The 23,069-nt window shown below is 47.4% G+C and overlaps 1 protein-coding gene across 2 annotated transcripts in view; it reads right to left on the bottom strand.

The window, feature by feature from the left end:
• LOC139575848 (transcription initiation factor TFIID subunit 4-like) overlaps positions 1-23,069 on the bottom strand; it is a 101,319-nt gene that overhangs the window by 18,643 nt on the left and 59,607 nt on the right. For both annotated transcript variants that reach the window (XM_071401211.1, XM_071401212.1), the window contains one exon: positions 19,619-19,741. In XM_071401211.1, coding sequence (XP_071257312.1) covers positions 19,619-19,741 — 123 coding nt within the window. The remainder of the gene's footprint in view (positions 1-19,618; positions 19,742-23,069) is intronic.

The raw sequence follows: 23,069 nt of genomic DNA, 5'->3' as shown, positions 1-23,069 counted from the left end.
AGGCCCTGTACAACAAGCCTGGCTAGGCTATACTCCACTGTACATTACGGCACCCAGGCCCTGTACAACAAGCCTGGCTAGGCTATACTCCACTGTACAGTACGGCACCCAGGCCCTGTACAACAAGCCTGGCTAGGCTATACTCCACTGTACATTACGGCACCCAGGCCCTGTACAACAAGCCTGGCTAGTTTATACCCCACTGTACAGTACGGCACCCAGGCCCTGTACAACAAGCCTGGCTAGGCTATACTCCACTGTACATTACGGCACCCAGGCCCTGTACAACAAGCCTGGCTAGGCTATACTCCACTGTACATTACGGCACCCAGGCCCTGTACAACAAGCCTGGCTAGTTTATACTCCACTATACAGTACGGCACCCAGGCCCTGTACAACAAGCCTGGCTAGGCTATACTCCACTGTACAGTACGGCACCCAGGCCCTGTACAACAAGCCTGGCTAGTTTATACTCCACTGTACATTACGGCACCCAGGCCCTGTACAACAAGCCTGGCTAGTTTATACCCCACTGTACAGTACGGCACCCAGGCCCTGTACAACAAGCCTGGCTAGACTATACTCCACTGTACATTACGGCACCCAGGCCCTGTACAACAAGCCTGGCTAGGCTATACTCCACTGTACATTACGGCACCCAGGCCCTGTACAACAAGCCTGGCTAGGCTATACTCCACTGTACAGTACGGCACCCAGGCCCTGTACAACAAGCCTGGCTAGGCTATACTCCACTGTACATTACGGCACCCAGGCCCTGTACAACAAGCCTGGCTAGTTTATACCCCACTGTACAGTACGGCACCCAGGCCCTGTACAACAAGCCTGGCTAGGCTATACTCCACTGTACATTACGGCACCCAGGCCCTGTACAACAAGCCTGGCTAGGCTATACTCCACTGTACATTACGGCACCCAGGCCCTGTACAACAAGCCTGGCTAGTTTATACTCCACTGTACAGTACGGCACCCAGGCCCTGTACAACAAGCCTGGCTAGGCTATACTCCACTGTACAGTACGGCACCCAGGCCCTTTACAACAAGCCTGGCTAGGCTATACTCCACTGTACAGTACGGCACCCAGGCCCTGTACAACAAGCCTGGCTAGGCTATACTCCACTGTACATTACGGCACCCAGGCCCTGTACAACAAGCCTGGCTAGTTTATACTCCACTGTACAGTACGGCACCCAGGCCCTGTACAACAAGCCTGGCTAGGCTATACTCCACTGTACAGTACGGCACCCAGGCTCTTTACAACAAGCCTGGCTAGGCTATACTCCACTGTACATTACGGCACCCAGGCCCTGTACAACAAGCCTGGCTAGGCTATACTCCACTGTACAGTACGGCACCCAGGCCCTGTACAACAAGCCTGGCTAGGCTATACTCCACTGTACATTAAGGCACCCAAGCCCTGTACAACAAGCCTGGCTAGGCTATACTCCACTGTACATTACGGCACCCAGGCCCTGTACAACAAGCCTGGCTAGGCTATACTCCACTGTACATTAAGGCACCCAAGCCCTGTACAACAAGCCTGGCTAGGCTATACTCCACTGTACATTACGGCACCCAGGCCCTGTACAACAAGCCTGGCTAGGCTATACTCCACTGTACATTACGGCACCCAGGCCCTGTACAACAAGCCTGGCTAGGCTATACTCCACTGTACAGTACGGCACCCAGTCCCTGTACAACAAGCCTGGCTAGTTTATACTCCACTGTACATTACGGCACCCAGGCCCTGTACAACAAGCCTGGCTAGGCTATACTCCACTGTACATTACGGCACCCAGGCCCTGTACAACAAGCCTGGCTAGTTTATACTCCACTATACAGTACGGCACCCAGGCCCTGTACAACAAGCCTGGCTAGGCTATACTCCACTGTACAGTACGGCACCCAGGCCCTGTACAACAAGCCTGGCTAGTTTATACTCCACTGTACATTACGGCACCCAGGCCCTGTACAACAAGCCTGGCTAGTTTATACCCCACTGTACAGTACGGCACCCAGGCCCTGTACAACAAGCCTGGCTAGACTATACTCCACTGTACATTACGGCACCCAGGCCCTGTACAACAAGCCTGGCTAGGCTATACTCCACTGTACATTACGGCACCCAGGCCCTGTACAACAAGCCTGGCTAGGCTATACTCCACTGTACAGTACGGCACCCAGGCCCTGTACAACAAGCCTGACTAGGCTATACTCCACTGTACATTACGGCACCCAGGCCCTGTACAACAAGCCTGGCTAGGCTATACTCCACTGTACAGTACGGCACCCAGGCCCTGTACAACAAGCCTGGCTAGTTTATACTCCACTGTACATTACGGCACCCAGGCCCTGTACAACAAGCCTGGCTAGTTTATACCCCACTGTACAGTACGGCACCCAGGCCCTGTACAACAAGCCTGGCTAGGCTATACTCCACTGTACATTACGGCACCCAGGCCCTGTACAACAAGCCTGGCTAGGCTATACTCCACTGTACATTACGGCACCCAGGCCCTGTACAACAAGCCTGGCTAGGCTATACTCCACTGTACATTACGGCACCCATGCCCTGTACAACAAGCCTGGCTAGGCTATACTCCACTGTACATTACGGCACCCAGGCCCTGTACAACAAGCCTGGCTAGGCTATACTCCACTGTACATTACGGCACCCAGGCCCTGTACAACAAGCCTGGCTAGTTTATACTCCACTATACAGTACGGCACCCAGGCCCTGTACAACAAGCCTGGCTAGGCTATACTCCACTGTACAGTACGGCACCCAGGCCCTGTACAACAAGCCTGGCTAGGCTATACTCCACTGTACAGTACGGCACCCAGGCCCTTTACAACAAGCCTGGCTAGGCTATACTCCACTGTACATTACGGCACCCAGGCCCTGTACAACAAGCCGGGCTAGGCTATACTCCACTGTACAGTACGGCACCCAGGCCCTGTACAACAAGCCTGGCTAGGCTATACTCCACTGTACATTACGGCACCCAGGCCCTGTACAACAAGCCTGGCTAGTTTATACTCCACTGTACAGTACGGCACCCAGGCCCTGTACAACAAGCCTGGCTAGGCTATACTCCACTGTACAGTACGGCACCCAGGCCCTTTACAACAAGCCTGGCTAGGCTATACTCCACTGTACATTACGGCACCCAGGCCCTGTACAACAAGCCTGGCTAGGCTATACTCCACTGTACAGTACGGCACCCAGGCCCTGTACAACAAGCCTGGCTAGGCTATACTCCACTGTACATTAAGGCACCCAAGCCCTGTACAACAAGCCTGGCTAGGCTATACTCCACTGTACATTACGGCACCCAGGCCCTGTACAACAAGCCTGGCTAGGCTATACTCCACTGTACATTACGGCACCCAGGCCCTGTACAACAAGCCTGGCTAGGCTATACTCCACTGTACAGTACGGCACCCAGGCCCTGTACAACAAGCCTGGCTAGTTTATACTCCACTGTACATTACGGCACCCAGGCCCTGTACAACAAGCCTGGCTAGGCTATACTCCACTGTACATTACAGCACCCAGGCCCTGTACAACAAGCCTGGCTAGTTTATACTCCACTATACAGTACGGCACCCAGGCCCTGTACAACAAGCCTGGCTAGGCTATACTCCACTGTACAGTACGGCACCCAGGCCCTGTACAACAAGCCTGGCTAGTTTATACTCCACTGTACATTACGGCACCCAGGCCCTGTACAACAAGCCTGGCTAGTTTATACCCCACTGTACAGTACGGCACCCAGGCCCTGTACAACAAGCCTGGCTAGACTATACTCCACTGTACATTACGGCACCCAGGCCCTGTACAACAAGCCTGGCTAGGCTATACTCCACTGTACATTACGGCACCCAGGCCCTGTACAACAAGCCTGGCTAGGCTATACTCCACTGTACAGTACGGCACCCAGGCCCTGTACAACAAGCCTGGCTAGGCTATACTCCACTGTACATTACGGCACCCAGGCCCTGTACAACAAGCCTGGCTAGGCTATACTCCACTGTACATTACGGCACCCAGGCCCTGTACAACAAGCCTGGCTAGTTTATACTCCACTGTACATTACGGCACCCAGGCCCTGTACAACAACCCTGGCTAGTTTATACCCCACTGTACAGTACGGCACCCAGGCCCTGTACAACAAGCCTGGCTAGGCTATACTCCACTGTACATTACGGCACCCAGGCCCTGTACAACAAGCCTGGCTAGGCTATACTCCACTGTACATTACGGCACCCAGGCCCTGTACAACAAGCCTGGCTAGTTTATACTCCACTGTACAGTACGGCACCCAGGCCCTGTACAACAAGCCTGGCTAGGCTATACTCCACTGTACAGTACGGCACCCAGGCCCTTTACAACAAGCCTGGCTAGGCTATACTCCACTGTACATTACGGCACCCAGGCCCTGTACAACAATCCTGGCTAGGCTATACTCCACTGTACAGTACGGCACCCAGGCCCTGTACAACAAGCCTGGCTAGGCTATACTCCACTGTACATTAAGGCACCCAAGCCCTGTACAACAAGCCTGGCTAGGCTATACTCCACTGTACATTACAGCACCCAGGCCCTGTACAACAAGCCTGGCTAGGCTATACTCCACTGTACATTACGGCACCCAGGCCCTGTACAACAAGCCTGGCTAGGCTATACTCCACTGTACATTACGGCACCCAGGCCCTGTACAACAAGCCTGGCTAGGCTATACTCCACTGTACATTACGGCACCCATGCCCTGTACAACAAGCCTGGCTAGGCTATACTCCACTGTACATTACGGCACCCAGGCCCTGTACAACAAGCCTGGCTAGGCTATACTCCACTGTACATTACGGCACCCAGGCCCTGTACAACAAGCCTGGCTAGTTTATACTCCACTATACAGTACGGCACCCAGGCCCTGTACAACAAGCCTGGCTAGGCTATACTCCACTGTACAGTACGGCACCCAGGCCCTGTACAACAAGCCTGGCTAGGCTATACTCCACTGTACATTACGGCACCCAGGCCCTGTACAACAAGCCTGGCTAGGCTATACTCCACTGTACATTACGGCACCCAGGCCCTGTACAACAAGCCTGGCTAGTTTATACCCCACTGTACAGTACGGCACCCAGGCCCTGTACAACAAGCCTGGCTAGGCTATACTCCACTGTACATTACGGCACCCAGGCCCTGTACAACAAGCCTGGCTTGGCTATACTCCACTGTACATTACGGCACCCAGGCCCTGTACAACAAGCCTGGCTAGTTTATACTCCACTGTACAGTACGGCACCCAGGCCCTGTACAACAAGCCTGGCTAGGCTATACTCCACTGTACAGTACGGCACCCAGGCCCTTTACAACAAGCCTGGCTAGGCTATACTCCACTGTACATTACGGCACCCAGGCCCTGTACAACAAGCCTGGCTAGGCTATACTCCACTGTACAGTACGGCACCCAGGCCCTGTACAACAAGCCTGGCTAGGCTATACTCCACTGTACATTAAGGCACCCAAGCCCTGTACAACAAGCCTGGCTAGGCTATACTCCACTGTACATTACGGCACCCAGGCCCTGTACAACAAGCCTGGCTAGGCTATACTCCACTGTACATTAAGGCACCCAAGCCCTGTACAACAAGCCTGGCTAGGCTATACTCCACTGTACATTACAGCACCCAGGCCCTGTACAACAAGCCTGGCTAGGCTATACTCCACTGTACATTACGGCACCCAGGCCCTGTACAACAAGCCTGGCTAGGCTATACTCCACTGTACATTACGGCACCCAGGCCCTGTACAACAAGCCTGGCTAGGCTATACTCCACTGTACATTACGGCACCCAGGCCCTGTACAACAAGCCTGGCTAGGCTATACTCCACTGTACATTACGGCACCCAGGCCCTGAACAACAAGCCTGGCTAGGCTATACTCCACTGTACATTACGGCACCCAGGCCCTGTACAACAAGCCTGGCTAGGCTATACTCCACTGTACATTACGGCACCCAGGCCCTGTACAACAAGCCTGGCTAGTTTATACTCCACTGTACAGTACGGCACCCAGGCCCTGTACAACAAGCCTGGCTAGGCTATACTCCACTGTACAGTACGGCACCCAGGCCCTTTACAACAAGCCTGGCTAGGCTATACTCCACTGTACATTACGGCACCCAGGCCCTGTACAACAAGCCTGGCTAGGCTATACTCCACTGTACAGTACGGCACCCAGGCCCTGTACAACAAGCCTGGCTAGGCTATACTCCACTGTACATTAAGGCACCCAAGCCCTGTACAACAAGCCTGGCTAGGCTATACTCCACTGTACATTACGGCACCCAGGCCCTGTACAACAAGCCTGGCTAGGCTATACTCCACTGTACATTACGGCACCCAGGCCCTGTACAACAAGCCTGGCTAGGCTATACTCCACTGTACATTACGGCACCCAGGCCCTGTACAACAAGCCTGGCTAGGCTATACTCCACTGTACATTACGGCACCCAGGCCCTGTACAACAAGCCTGGCTAGGCTATACTCCACTGTACATTACAGCACCCAGGCCCTGTACAACAAGCCTGGCTAGGCTATACTCCACTGTACATTACGGCACCCAGGCCCTGTACAACAAGCCTGGCTAGGCTATACTCCACTGTACATTACGGCACTCAGGCCCTGTACAACAAGCCTGGCTAGGCTATACTCCACTGTACATTACGGCACCCAGGCCCTGTACAACAAGCCTGGCTAGGCTATACTCCACTGTACATTACAACACCCAGGCCCTGTACAACAAGCCTGGCTAGGCTATACTCCACTGTACATTACGGCACCCAGGCCCTGTACAACAAGCCTGGCTAGGCTATACTCCACTGTACATTACGGCACCCAGGCCCTGTACAACAAGCCTGGCTAGGCTATACTCCACTGTACATTACAACACCCAGGCCCTGTACAACAAGCCTGGCTAGGCTATACTCCACTGTACATTACGGCACCCAGGCCCTGTACAACAAGCCTGGCTAGGCTATACTCCACTGTACATTACGGCACCCAGGCCCTGTACAACAAGCCTGGCTAGGCTATACTCCACTGTACATTACAACACCCAGGCCCTGTACAACAAGCCTGGCTAGGCTATACTCCACTGTACATTACGGCACCCAGGCCCTGTACAACAAGCCTGGCTAGGCTATACTCCACTGTACATTACGGCACCCAGGCCCTGTACAACAAGCCTGGCTAGGCTATACTCCACTGTACATTACAACACCCAGGCCCTGTACAACAAGCCTGGCTAGGCTATACTCCACTGTACATTACGGCACCCAGGCCCTGTACAACAAGCCTGGCTAGGCTATACTCCACTGTACATTACGGCACCCAGGCCCTGTACAACAAGCCTGGCTAGGCTATACTCCACTGTACATTACGCCACTCAATGATCGATTCTAAATCTTAATTAGGCAAACGACAAACAAGTGCAGGGCTTAATGAACCGTGTACCTCATCAAACAGCTGGGTGAATATATTTATTGAGACCAACGTTACATTTAATGATTTGGGCAATTAACTGTGGACCCCTTCTCTAATCTCAGAGGACACTGAGGGGACAGGGAGGGAGGCACCGGGGCCACCGACCTAAATGAAAAGCAGCTGACAAATAATTGTCGTCCCCAGAGTTCTGGAACATAAGAGACTGAGCAGACTTTGTGTTTAGAAATAAATATATCATACACGCACGTCTCAATCCCCAGTGTGGTGAAATTAAAGTCATTTGCATGGCTTGATAGAACTGCGGGGGTATTCTAGTGTGAAGTCTGTAGACCGTTCTGTTTTTGCTGGAGATATCGCTTGTTTAATGTCCAGGAATAGCTAGGGAAAAAAGAAGGAAGAAACAACACTGGAACCTAACAAGGACCTCCAGTTCTGAGCATGGTATTATTATTAGTGCAGTCTGTTTTTATTACCATCCATTCCATTTAAATTGATCAAATGGGAGAGCAGTGGAAAAGCGAAGAGAAAAAAAATTAAGCTGGAGCCGAAAAGTGTGACTTGGATTTAATATTTTATAATTGCCAAGGGACATTCCAAGATCAATGAATTTTTTGCCCGGGACGCACATCAGAAAGAGATGTACTTCAGTATTTTTAGGGAACATTGGTCTATTTAATTCCAGTGTCTGATGCATGTGAAATATGCCTTTCATGGCCTCCTTCTGTTCCCCTAGGCGCTGCTGCGGGCAGACATTACCACTTTTAATGGGCCGCCATGAGAAGAGGCAAGTCAGCCAATAACCCATCCTCACTAACGGAGCCACTCGCTGCCTTGTTTATTCTCGTGCACCATTTTCAGTTTTCTAGAGGGCTAATTTTAGCCACACTGTTTTTATCATAACAAAATAAAATATGAGAGGAATAAATTGCATCACAACAAATGTATAGAAATGTACAAAACATAACCATGTAAAAGGTTCTTTATAGTCTGGTTGTTAAAGGGCATGTCAGCCATTTGAATGAAGCACTGATTGATATGAGATAAAGGAATGGTGGCTGGCTCTATATTAGAGGGGTAATGCAGAGTAATTGCCAGAACAAGGCAAGTTCTCTCACAGTGGAAGGCTAGAGAGTGAAAGGGGGGTGGATGGGGTCCACCGTACACTAGGGTCTGTAGTACTGAGAGGGGGCTGAAAGGATTCTTTATGATTGAAGTATGTTTATGTTTGAGATGTGAAGCAAGGTATGGAAAAAATACACCCAAGTCTACTCCCACAACAAATGATTCCAATAGAGAGGGAATTATATACATACCACACAAGCAACAATCTATTTACTCATTTGTTCTTCTTTGAGTTCTTCTGCATTGCAAACAGTAACATTTATCATGAATTTGATAGTGGAGAACCAGCTGACAGATTCTCCAGTAATACTTCCACATGCATGCTGTCCTAGTATGTGCCAGACAGGTGCTTTGACTGGCCTGGCATCTCAATGCATAAATTCAATTAGAGTCTTCCTGAAGCGCCTCCATCTGCAAACAATATGGTGCCCTTCTTTTTAATCAAACCTTCCCCGGCAAGCAACCAAAGGCCCTTCAAATTAAAAGTATTATCCAGGAATGCTCTTTCTAACTCATGCTGCGGACACAAGGCACTGAGATCAACCAAAACGAAAGAAAAATTAAAAATCCTAATAAGCAAACTAAGCCTGTCTGTATGTGGAATGTTAATTCTGAAAAAAGTATCTACTTGTGTCTCTAGTCTGCTTAGAGAAAGAGCATGTGTAAGTAATGCTGTAAGTACACTATATAATGATGGAACATTCATTATACAGTCACCTCGTCTTATCTAGAAAGTTGAGGCCAGATCTGCTGTTTTTCTTCAGTTAGAGCAGTATACATTAACCTCCACAAGGAAACATACTAAATCAGATCCTGATGTGGAAAACTTGAATCTCTATGTTTATGTTGGCATTCCTGAAATCTAGTTATTCTGCCTACTGCTATACATTTCAACAACAACAAAAATTCTCTCTGCCCCATGCCAGCTTTTATTGAAAGATAATTTGCAGCATTTTCACTTGTTTCTTTCCCCAAGGCTCCAACCTTTAGAGCTGACAATGTAGCTGACAAAAATAATCTAGTCAAAAGAAAAACAAACTTTAATAAATAGTAACAAGAAATCCAATCGCTTTCCCGGTGATGTCACAATGCTACGCTGCACAAACCAATCACGGCTAATTCTAACATCAGAGAGAGAGAGAGAACACACTACAAATAACTCCACTAAGTGACACAAAGACACACACAGGAGTTCCTGGAGCGAGTCAGAGCAGCGAGGATGGAGCATACTCTCTGACTGATCTCTCAGGGGTCCTGCCACTGCAGTTACACAGGCTGCCTAGGCCGCTTCATATCGACAACTTCATTAGCAGCCCTCCCAGACCCTCAATTCATACAACCACGTTATGTTATCACTGACTGAGACTGAGAGGCACAATTTAGACTGGAGACCCAGAGTTCTTAGCTAGCTCCTCCAGGACTGGGGAAAGAAACAGAGAGAGTGTGGTAGAAGACAGAAAATATAAAATGACGGCTATTATAGAGGTATTCTATCTATTCTTTCTCTGCGAGTGGACTGGAGGCGTGGGATGAGATGGGGAGAGGGGGTTTGGAGGACAGCAGTGGGATGGGGAAAGGGGTTTGGAGGATGGCAGTGGGATGGGGAGAGGGGGTTTGGAGGACAGCAGTGGGATGGGGAGAGGGGGTTTGGATGGGGCCCTGGATGTTGGGATGTCCCCATGTCCCTGGCCAGCAGGCAGCTTCTGTGGGCAAGAGAACCAGGCAATATCGGCCCTGTCTCCATGGCACCAGTAGCACAAGAAAAACTGCAGCAAATTTCATTCTCAGAAATTTAATTATATCAAGATTAACAAGGGAGGTAATTAATTTCTTTAAGATGGGTATCTTTTAATTGCCTGGGGCTCAACTTTGTTGTCAAAACTGTATATTTAACCATTATTTCAGGGCAAAGTTTTAAAGGCAGAGAAAAGCGGAGGATCATTGCTTTCACCATGAATATGGAAATATAGGAGTTTCTTATCTAAACGATTATTTTACAGTATTAGCACAAATGCACGCATTTATGTACACATATATATATACATGTAAAAATGTATTTATTAATGCCACAAAGAAGTTGACTAAGAATATTGTGAATTCCATAAAAATCTGTTGGAGTTTCACTCCAATTAAAATAATGAGCTGTGTTAAGTTTGTATCTTTACAGCTTGGACAGATTGCTCCATTCCACTGGCTTGTTACAGGCATGGCCATCTAGTGTACTAAGCTAATAGGCTGTGAAGTATGGACAGAACAGCTAGTCTGCGTCTGAAAATGGCACCTTATTCCCAGGGTCTGCATAGGGCTCTGGTCAAAAGTAGTGCACTATATGGGGAATATGTTGCCATTTTGGACACACACCTGGTCTCCATGTCATAGATCCAAGGTTCTAACACTGGCCCATTGTCTGGTTCTGGACCATTCTCCAGGCAGGATCTCACACTGCCCAGCAGATTGTCTGAGAAATGAGGCCAACTGCTCTACAACACAAACACAAACATGATTACAGTCAAGGGAATGTGGTTAGGTAACGGAGCTGTTGCTGTCTGTTTGAAACCCAACAACAGAACAATGTCTGATCAAACCATTTGTCATGATAAGTTTTCCAACATGTAAATGTTCCTGACTGAACAATTTCCTCAGTGTACAAGATCATTCAATTCAGCGATGTGATACGATGATGACTGTTATATGTATTTTACAAGCACAGAGCCAGTGGGAGGCGTGTTACTCTGGAAGGGTTGAAAAGCTTCCCTGATGTCTCTCTCTCTGCAAGTCTGGACAGGGACTGTTCATCAGTCTGCCGGACAACTGAGACAACTCACCTAATAGCCTCGCTGCTACTATGTCCAGAGTCCTCTCAGCTAGCAATGACGTCCAGCATGGACACTGCAATGTCTATGATAGGGCCATCAGAGAATCCAGCTAATAAGGTAGGAATCTGGTCCAACTGTCCATGTAATTTGACAGTGCTTCTTTAACCCTTTAGGCAAAATCTTCACCGGCATTCCTCTCACCTCACAAACCACTATCATCCTCTGAGCTTGAAGGCATAAGGCAGTAGCCTCTCATGACTACATGGTAACTGTGGTCTAATTTCTTGGAAACCTGTAGCCTCTATTACTCAGTGATTATGAGGTGGTTAGTTGTGGGGTGTGCTTGTTGAAGCCGGTGAGCAGCCAGGGCTGAGTGTGGACTGGAGGGGGTCAGGATATTCAGGGCTGTGTGTGGACTGGAGGGGGTCAGAGCTTTCAGGGCTGTGTGTGGACTGGAGGGGGTCAGGGAATTCAGGGCTGAGTGTGGACTGGAGGGGGTCAGGGCATTCAGGGCTGTGTGTGGACTGGAGGGGGGTCAGGGCATTCAGGGCTGAGTGTGGACTGGAGGGGGTCAGGGCATTCAGGGCTGTGTGTGGACTGGAGGGGGTCAGGGAATTCAGGGCTGAGTGTGGACTGGAGGGGGTCAGGGCATTCAGGGCTGTGTGCGACTGGAGGGGGTCAGGGCATTCAGGGCTGTGTGTGGACTGGAGGGGGTCAGGTAATTCAGGAGCTGCAGGAGGACAGGAGCCCCCAGCCACACACTGTCACCTACTACAACAGCCACCTGGCTTCCAGACTGGCACAGAAGGACATAATTACTGTACTGCTACCAGGGTTAGCCAGGACTAAACTACCAAGACGACCTTGGAGTTTCACAGTCAAAGAGGCTACCAAGTCTGTACATGTGTAAGCGGTTGAGTAATCAATATGGAGTGTTTGTTTCATCCTGTAAATATTGTTTTGTGCATTAATCAGTGCAATAGGAATGTTGTTTTTATCATGGAAAACCTGACTGAATATGATCAAAGGTTGGTAATATTCAATGACCCATAGTGTAATTAATCATACTTAATGTCATGTCTACAGGTACACATGTCTACAATATACTCGCCACACACACACACACGCACGCACGCACGCACGCACGCACGCACGCACGCACGCACGCACACACACACACACACACACAGCGTCATATCGTTAACACCATGATTCATCACTATTTAACTCTTTCTGATCTTGGAATCTGTTTGCCCTATTTCCATTCATGTGGGAATTAAAAACATTGATTTTAAACCGTGTTGACAGTTTTATAAAGAACCTAACCAGCCATGCATGATGATGGCCATCTCATCAATTCATATGTTCTGCATTCCATACATATTCAAAGAGCATGACACAAATACATTGGAGAAAATTGAAACATTTAAATATGAAAGATAATATAATCTGGTATTCAATTTGCGAATTGTATTCACACTTCAGTTGCCTGATGTTTGTCTCACAATAACAGAGTTCATTTTATTAAGAGGACAAAAGTATAAAACAAATATTTTCCAAGTGACAAAGATCACAAACAGATGTTAACTGTAGCTGCATTTCTATTCAAGAACTTTAACCAGCAGTCAGCCTACGATCAGTAGTCTATAGTACTATAGCATTGCACTGTAATGCCAGGGATGCTGGCTGGCAAAGTGCAGTATGTTACAGCTCTAAGAACATGGTATCTGGCCAAGTACAGCAGCTCCTGTAACCCTTCTTAAACACTCAACTTCATCTCCTCTCTTTGTCCCCGCTCTGGAAAAATAAATAGAACTGCCTAAAGACAAAAAGTGAAACGAGCATTACGATCTTACTGACATTACGCAACCGATAACAGCCTCTTGGTGCCCCCTCTAATCAGGACTATGTATGTACCATGTTAAAGCTGTAGAGATAACCCACAGGAGTCCTCCTGCATGGCTCATTATATCATCACATTACATATGTAAATGTGGGCTCCGTTCCAGAACCTCTTCAAAATTACATATGTTACTCATGCTGCATTCCTTTCTGTTGAGGGATTCAAATGACAGCCAATAGGAGGTCAATGCCAATGAATACATTGACTGCACCAATCAAATATCATTAAAATTATACAGTGAGGGAAAAAAGTATTTGATCCCCTGCTGATTTTGTTCGTTTGCCCACTGACATTGAAATTATCAGTCTGTAATTTTAATGGTAGGTTTATTTGAACAGTGAGAGACAGAATATCAACAAAAAAATCCAGAAAAACGCATGTCAAAAATTTTATAAATTGATTTGCATTTTAATGAGGGAAATAAGTATTTGACCCCTCTGCAAAACATGACTTAGTACTTGGTGGCAAAACCCTTGTTGGCAATCACAGAGGTCAGATGTTTCTTGTAGTTGGCCACCAGGTTTGCACACATCTCAGGAGGGATTTTGTCCCACTCCTCTTTGCAGATCTTCTTCAAGTCATTAAGGTTTCGAGGCTGACGTTTGGCAACTCGAACCTTCAGCTCCCTCCACAGATTTTCTATGGGATTAAGGCCTGGAGACTGGCTAGGCCACTCCAGGACCTTAATGTGCTTTTTCTTGAGCCACTCCTTTGTTGCCTTGGCCGTGTGTTTTGGGTCATTGTCATGCTGGAATACCCATCCACGACCCATTTTCAATACCCTGGCTGAGGGAAGGAGGTTTTCACCCAAGATTTGACGGTACGTGGCCCCGTCCATCGTCCCTTTGATGCGGTGAAGTTGTCCTGTCCCCTTAGCAGAAAAACACCCCCAAAGCATAATGTTTCCACCTCCATGTTTGACGGTGGGGATGGTTTCTTGGGGTCATAGGCAGCATTCCTCCTCCTCCAAACACGACAAGTTGAGTTGATGCCAAAGAACTCCATTTTGGTCTCGTCTGACCACAACACGTTCACCCAGTTGTCCTCTGAATCATTCAGATGTTCATTGGCAAACTTCAGACGGGCATGTATATGTGCTTTCTTGAGCAGGGGGACCTTGCGGGCGCTGCAGGATTTCAGTCCTTCACGGCGTAGTGTGTTACCAATTGTTTTCTTGGTGACTATGGTCCCAGCTGCCTTGATATCATTGACAAGATCCTCCTGTGTAGTTCTGGGCTGATTCCTCACCATTCTCATGATCATTGCAACTCCACGAGGTGAGATCTTGCATGGAGCCCTAGGCCAAGGGAGATTGACAGTTCTTTTGTGTTTCTTCCATTTGCGAATAATCGCACCAACTGTTGTCACCTTCTCACCAAGCTGCTTGGCAATGGTCTTGTAGCCCATTCCAGCCTTGTGTAGATCTACAATCTTGTCCCTGACATCCTTGGAGAGCTCTTTGGTCTTGGCCATGGTGGAGAGTTTGGAATCTGATTGATTGATTGCTTCTGTGGACAGGTGTCTTTTATACAGGTAAGAAACTGAGATTAGGAGCACTCCCTTTAAGAGTGTGCTCCTAATCTCAGCTCGTTACCTGTATGAAAGACACCTGGGAGCCAGAAATCTTTCTGATTGAGAGGGGGTCAAATACTTATTTCCCTCATTAAAATGCAAATCAATTTATAACATTTTTGACATGCGTTTTTCTGGATATTTTTGTTGTTATTCTGTCTCTCACTGTTCAAATAAACCTACCATTAAAATTATAGACTGATCATTTCTTTGTCAGTGGGCAAACGTACAAAATCAGCAGGGGATCAAATACTTTTTTCCCTCACTGTACATATGGTAACAGCAAAGGGAAAAACACTCCGATGCAATACAGTAGTTACTCCCCTGAGCAACATTTTAAGGGCGGTTAATAGAGGAGAGCGCCTATAGCCTCTTCCACTGTGCTCTCAGTGAAATCCCACTGGACGGATGGAATGGGCAGGGGAAAGGAGAGGAGGAGAGGAGGAGGAGGGAGGGAGTGGTGGATGAGGTGGATGTCCCCTCTCTCTAACCAAGCAGCTGGCCTGCATGTCTTAACCAAACAGCCAGCCTGCCTGCCCAGTCCCAGTCCCCTCCTCCTCCCCTAGAACAATTTTCTCCTCTCTGCCTCTCTTTCCTGTTTGTCTGGCTGAAGACCTGGCCGTTTACTCCCAGGCAGCGCGTTGGGAGGGAAGGAGAAGGAAGAGGAGGAGAAGAAGGGAAGAGAGTAAGGGGGGAGTAAGGGGGAGGGTAGAAGGAAGGGGGGGGGATGGAGGGGAGAAACTGCACACTCCAAGTTGGGATTGATTTACTTCATTAACCGAGATTACAAGTTTAACTTACAAACCAGAGGTCAAAATTTCTCATTAACAAGGGGACCGTGGAGAACCCGAGGGCTTGGAGACCAGTCTTATTACTGACTACACATTTCAATCTGTCTTTGATGTTCCATGTCTGCCTTTCTCCCCCTCTTCTCCTCTCCTATTTTTTGGCAGAGAGGTTGATTTTAATTGTAGCTATAGAACAGAGCATAGTTTGCCTGTAAGCCAGCCTCCACATCTGTAGTGAGTGCAGCTTTAGTGATATTGGGTGCAGTCCATAGCTCGGGGCTAATTTTAATGGTTCCCCCTTTCATTGGAGGCTCAGATTGTTTTCCACGTGATTCCCGTTAATTTAGCTGTAGGAAAGGGCATCAGTTTTCCTTCTGCTTTTCCCCTCTCTCTCTCTTTGCCTCTTGCTCTATTGCCTCACTCCATTTTTCTGATCTACACCGTCAAAGTAAGAAGGTGAAATGAATTCAACTGGAAAAATAGACTGCTTGCTATTAAATCTCTTCTTGCCTTACCTTTTCCACCCAGCACTGCCTGGGAGAGACAGATAGGAGTCTGACAATGTGGTTATACAGTACTGTACAAGTCCGGGCAATTTAGCTGCCATTGTTGTTGTACGTCAACAAACAAGGCTGTTCCTTTGATGTGATAAATGGCCCAACTGTCTAGATGATGATAACTGTGTGCTCGTAAACGTGTCAAGGATGTTTCAGAGCTCTGAGCACGTTTTACACTACAATATGTTCCATCATAGTAGAGGCACTGGGATCTTTACATTTAAAAGCTAAAGCGTGTCCTGATATTGGCCAATATTACAGTTCTGAAATGTCACCCTACATTGACACTCTCCCCAACAATACTAAACCTTGTATTCTTCTTTTTAAAGGGATAAAACCACAACATGGGCAGTTCATGCCCAAACAACTACCGATGAATTACTACTGCTCTGAAACTATTCTGTTTGTGAAAGGAAGGAGATTCCATAACATAGTGATGGTGACAGTGGAATAATCTAATGAAAATGGGAATAATCCAGTGTTTGTCTGGGTGACTGGACAGTGACCCTGCTCAGTCTGCCAGGCTGGGATGCATGGCTAACCCATTAGCTGTAAATGTCCCATAGTTACTAGAGGCTAGCCATGTCAGGGCTGATACTGTAGGCTGATGTTTGAGAAAGTGTAAAGGTAAAGAGCCTCTATTCACCAGTCCTTCTCCTTCTTCATTACACATCCTCCTTCCTCTAGTCCTCCTTCATCCTTCTCTAGCCCTCCAATTGGCTTAGTAGAGCACTTCAAAATCCATCCTTCTCAGCGCAGGGGTTGTTGGGGGGTAGTAGGGGGGTTAGTGCTACCGGTGTCTGTGCTATGACCCACAGTCAGGGCCACAGCAGGCCCTCGTCTCTCTACCCCTGTGAACAGGCCCTGCCATTGGCTCCCTGTAACTAATCCACCCTGCGGAGCCCTGTAAGCCCCCCTTTGTTCCCTCCTGCAGACCAGATCAGGCTGGAGACAGACACTCCAGTCTTGACTAGCTATCAGTTTCAGACCTTTTGGCAGTCTAGTCGAGGCAACCAGGCTCCAGCACAGCAGAGCTCTGGCCAAGCCACCATCAAAAGGAGGTAGGAAAAAAACATGTACCGAAATTGTGTCACCTGAATTGTGTCACGGTCGGAACACGGCGGAAGGGTGGTCGGAAGGGGTAGAGACGGGGGGATTGTTAGTTTCAACAGGAGCTCTCTCTACTATAACAGAACGGAGTAACAGAGAACAGGATCTCAAGAAGGTCATTATCCTCCCTCTCCTAATTTGAGCTCTGGCGCAGCACTGAAGGGCTGCCTTTGTCTGTCTGGGATTAATGCGGAAAGCTCAGGATGCGATGTCAGAGGGAAGTAATCAGCCAGCCAGGCAGCGTGGGCCCTACTCCTTCATAATGCTGCCTGCCTCTGCTGCCTGCTCCTGGCCAGGGCCCCCGGCTCATTTCTGTGGAGATGAAATCTATGACAAGCCCCTCAGTGAAGCTGAGAGCAGGCAACAGTCCAGTAACACCCACAGGGCCTGCAGGCATCCTGTGACCCCCTTAGAAAAGTCACATTCACTTTGCTCTGGAGAAGGAAAGAGAACGCCGCTGGCGCTTCCAGCCCATGTGAAATGAAGAAATGTGAGGAGGTGAAAATGAAGTGAAAATAAGTTAAGATTCCTCCCTCTTTCTCTTCCCCCTCTCGCAATCGCTCAAAAGAGGGGTGGAGGGGGGTGAGGGAGGGGGAGCAGGGGGGTATGACTTCACTTAATTATAGCCCCCTAATTAAACGGGGACAGGACATTAAAAACAGCTCTGGATATTCATGTTTATGTTGTGTGACTGTTTCTGTTAGATATATAAACCGGATTGTTGTAGTTTTTTTCTTTTCCGCAGAAAGCAGAGGGTCGAGGGCTCGCTAACCAATCAGGGTAAAACATAGTGAAAGTCGAGGGCTCGCTAACCAATCAGGGTAAAACATAGTGAAAGAGGTTGGCACTGCACTCAAGGACCAGAAGTAATGCTTTTATTGAGTTATTTCTGCCTTTTTATACTGGGTGCATTACTGTGCTCTTTCTGCAGCAGATTGCAACTAAGCGAATGATGTGAAGATACAACCCAATAAGCAGGTTATTAAAATGACCAATTGACATTCAGAAATTCAGAAGATTTTTAAATGTTTTATTCATCATATTCACAGAATCACAGCAGTAATCAGAGAATATCGTCGGGAGTTTGAATAGTTCAACATTTCTTTCTCTGAGAATGTAAAATATTTTTGGTTACAGAATAACTGTGTGTATGACAATGTATAACCCCGTATTGGAGAAATGTGATAATCGGGCTGTTCTTTAACCATTTTCAACAGGAGACTATTATTTTATTTATTTTATAACATAATTCATCTTAATTAACAACAGACAGTTAGTCAGAAGGGAGTAAGTCAACATGCTCTGGTCCTGTCGATGTGGATGTTGGTTCATGTACCACAGATATATTCCCATTATCTTCCCTGTATTAGCTTACTGAGGTCTCCAATGTGGTGCATTAGATACATGCCCCAAACCGGGCTAATGTATAACAGATTATTTCTGTTAAGGAGGTCTGGTATTAAGAATACAACAATAGTACCCCAAAAACAACAACTCCAATCCTTGGATAATTGATAAACAAACCGCCATAACTGCTCCCAAACCCCTCTCTTCATAGAAATAGAATCCCTAGAACATTGACTTGAATGGGGATCCTCGCACCATGGTATTGGCTCATGTCTCTAATCTAAAGGGAGACTTCAGAAGGACTCATCTTCATCCACTTTATAGATGAATAAGCATGAGAACAACGTAATGGTTGGGAGGATGGCCTGCACACTGTGTACCAGGCCCACCATAGAACTGTTCCTAAATAATATGAGGACAACAACACAGAGCCAATCAGAGTACAGGGATAAAGGAGGGTTTTAGTACCTCACATTCATTCCCTCCAACATCTGGTTCTTGACTAATGAATACCAATACTGCAGAGCATGTGGCCATGCAATTCATCAATGTTCAGTAGAAACAGAAGAGAAACAGTCCATGGGGTGTGCAAACCTGTTGTGTGTGAACATACCATTCTGGGCATCTAATAGGTACACCTACTGCGGTTGGTGAGTAATTACAATTGACATGCATCTCAACAGTGTGGCCCATTGTTTTTAGGGCGACTGGGCGTATAAAAAAAATCGAACAATGTTTGTTTTATTTGTTAGTTTTGTTTCAGACGTGATTGTGTAGATATATATTTTGTCCTGCTACAGCAGGTTAAAGAAAACGACAGAAGCTAACTAGCAGTTGGAGACTTTATAGGGGGGCTCCGGTCTTACCTCGGTCCCTGACGGCGTGGCCCCTGGCGAGTCCATCTTGCGTTTCTTCCGAGGTCCGATGGCAGCTAGCGCGGTCAGGTTTGCGTCTCGTTGCCTCACCAGGGCAATTTCCTGTTGCTGCATCTGAGGGAGACAAAGCAACAGGCACACGTTAGCTTAGCATTACTAGCTCAGCATGACCTTCAGTTACATGGGTCAACAGATTACATGGGGGTAACGATTCAGAGACATTGGTGAGGTGTGGGAATGTGCGAAGAAAACCTAGTTAGTAGTTATCGTACTGTACTTGTTGTTTAGATCTAATGGTCTATTGTACATCTACCCTCTATCATAAACAACTGTTACTATTTGACCAACTCTCAGCTGGTAGTAAAGGCATGATCAAAATAATTTGTCAGGGGAAATTGATTTCTGTCCCATCTGCCAAAGCAGACTAAGGTGTTACATATCATAAATGGATGAACACAATGGACATTATCAGTAGCAGAGCCATGTCTGTGCGCACAGAACAGGTCTATTGCTGAGAAATTACATTTTAATGTCCATCCCTCCAGTAAATTGCCCATCTCTCTCCCTCCCTCCCCAAACCCAGAGAGAGACAAAATGGCAGCATGTTGTCAGGGATTAGCAGAGTTCATATCTGTGAGTCTAAGTGGTGAGCGGTGCTGCATGGTCACATGCCTCATTGTGATTTTTCAGTTTGTGATGTGTAAAGGGGAAGCAGTGGTGAGGCGCTGCCTGAGGTAATGTCATGTCTGACCTGGGGGCTGAGAGGGAGAAGGGCTGAGGGGAGGGAGGGGAGCGTTGCTGGGAGCTGGCCTTTCTGCTGCATGGGGCTGGGGCAGGGCGGACGTGTGAGAGCCTGGGGTCATGGCAGCACAGAGGGCGTCAGCTCCACTCCCCCACACCCACGTGCCTCTCCTATCAACTCCAGTCACAGCCACAGCACAGAGGGGAGAAACGCCTGCCTGCCCAACTGTCTGCCCAGTGGGGGAGAGGCCTGGGTCGAAGTGAATAGAGACAATCAATGTGTTCTTTCATGTCTTTCATGTTCTTTTATGTTATCTAAGATCGTGCGTGTGTATGTGTGTGTGTGTGTGATTGTGTACATGCAATCGTGTTGTCTGATCAGGGGAAATGTAATGTTGCTTTCAGATGGTGCTCTGTTTCAGCTGTTATGGGCAGCCAAGCTATATGGAGAAGGTGCTTTTTGTATCCTTGTATGCAATACCTTTGAAATGTTAGAATCCTTCTTGATGTAATGTGATTTGTTGATTCAATTTAAGTATATAAACTGTGCGTGTGCACGTGTGTATGTGCATGTTGTCTGATCAGGGGAAATGTTGCTTTCAGATGGTGCTCTATAAAAGGTTGCATTGGTTTAGAAAAACCTGATCCAAAATGTGCATGCAGTTGTCTCTGATTTTTAAAAAGCCCCAGGCAAAGTATGCCCTTTAGGGTGTTGCCACTTCACATTTATCAAGGCAAAACCGTTGAAAAATTCAAAGCACACTGACAACATAAACTAGGATAAACTAGGAGACAGGAAAAAATGCAATAATAACCAGACAGAAATCCACCCAAACTTTACTGCCGCTACTGTGCATTTTCCATCACATTAAAGTATTGTAGCCATTTTACAGGGCTGTGTGCTGTAAGCAACACGGGGTCCTGAGGAGAGGAGCAGTTTCACCACTGTTCCACCACGGCTCCCAAACACCCATAAACACGTAACCAGATGACAGGTTCAGGAAGTGATTCCAGGGAGTGTTTGGGTGTGAATTAAGGCAGAACTATGCAAATGAGGAAATCCAGTGGAAAGGAAGGAGGCAGCTGGATAAACTAAGCTATTATGGCTAGAGATTTCCATTACACAGTTTGGGTACAGATATCAGATGAAACTCTGTAATCAATGTTAACCCTGTTAAGCTTGGTCACATACAGAAAGCTCTGAAGGCTTGACCTCAAAGGATTCTGCTGCCTCCATGGAGAGAGAGGGACTGGGTCTGCTGGGGTCTGTGTGTCTGTGTGTGTGTGTGTTAGGGGTCTGGGTCCTGCTATCTCATTGATGGCACCATGATGCTGGGATGCATCTCTACCCTGCCTGGCAGTTGGCACCAGGCATGGGCTCACACAGCCTGCAGCGTTCTACCCTGCCTGTTCTGCCATTCAGATTTATGACTGTATGATAAATGCAGACCTCATTTCACCATCTGCAACCCTCCCTCAACCCCAACCCTCCCTCCTCCAGTCTGCATTTCCCCTCACTGGAGACTGAGGCCATAATGATGCTGGGAGAAGAGACTGATTCCAATCTGATCTGAGGCCTGCTGCCATAGTGCTTCTATAACTCTACATAAGATGACTGCAAACCTGGGCTGCATCTGAAATGACAAACTATTTCCTATACAGCACAGTGCACTACTTTTGATCAGAGCATTATGAGTCCAAGTCAAAACTAAAGTATGGATGGATTTGACCTTACTGGCACCATATTCCCTATATAGTGCACTACGTTTTCCCTGTATAATGCCCTCCATTTAACCAGGTCAAACGTAGTGCAGTTTATAGGCCTAGGTTGCCCTTTTGGACACACCCCTAGGCTGGGCCTGTGTACTGTGTATTATTGACTAGTCTAACCTATGGATGAGAAGCCTCAACTAGATTACCACCAAGGTCACTGAAATACTGGAGTCTGCAGCTCAAAACAGTATAATAAAATAACCAATAACCAACAAACATATATTTGCCAGGTTCGATCAATGTCTGCACTTAAGTATTTGGTTCTCCCTAAGTCTCTTAAAAACCAGTTCCTGCAGTCTGCCCGCATGCCCTTTGGAAACAGGGAAGGAGACTTGTAAACTCAAATTATTTACAAAGGTCAGGAGAAGTAGAACATTGCTTAGATGTGATGCAAAAATCCCCCGATAGAATCTCCAATCAATGTGTTTGCCCAATAGTCAGGCTACACTTCCTATAGCTAGAGGTCTGGTTTCAATACACAAACAACACTGTTAACACCTTTAACACCATAACAACATAACTGGAAAAAGTATTCAGTAGATGGATTGAGTGAAGTGAAGAAACAGTCAATATCAGAAGAGTGGATTTGTTTGTCTTTTATAGGCCTATTCTGTCCCATTTGTTGGCTGAGGTTTTCCCATGCTTATTTACTTGGTTGTTCCTTTTTCTGAATTATTTACAGCAGTAAAAAACTCAGTCAGGGCTATGCCCTAAATGCTTCACAAAAAATTATGCCCTTCAAGTGTCAAACCCACATAAAAACCCATGCACAGTTCTTTGTCTCCTCACAAGGAAAGAACACGATGTCCAAGTTCTCTACATGATGCAAAAATGTCTGAAACAGGGAAAGGCAGACAGCTAGAGAGAGATCGTTCTTCAGACAGACAGCAATCAGATAAACCCCACATACACAAAGGAGTCAGTTCCA

The sequence above is a fragment of the Salvelinus alpinus genome, chromosome 5 (genome assembly GCF_045679555.1).
Source record: "Salvelinus alpinus chromosome 5, SLU_Salpinus.1, whole genome shotgun sequence".
NCBI lineage: Eukaryota > Metazoa > Chordata > Actinopteri > Salmoniformes > Salmonidae > Salvelinus > Salvelinus alpinus.
The sequence above is the reverse complement of the archived record's forward strand: the minus strand, read 5'-3'. Positions and strand labels throughout refer to the sequence as shown.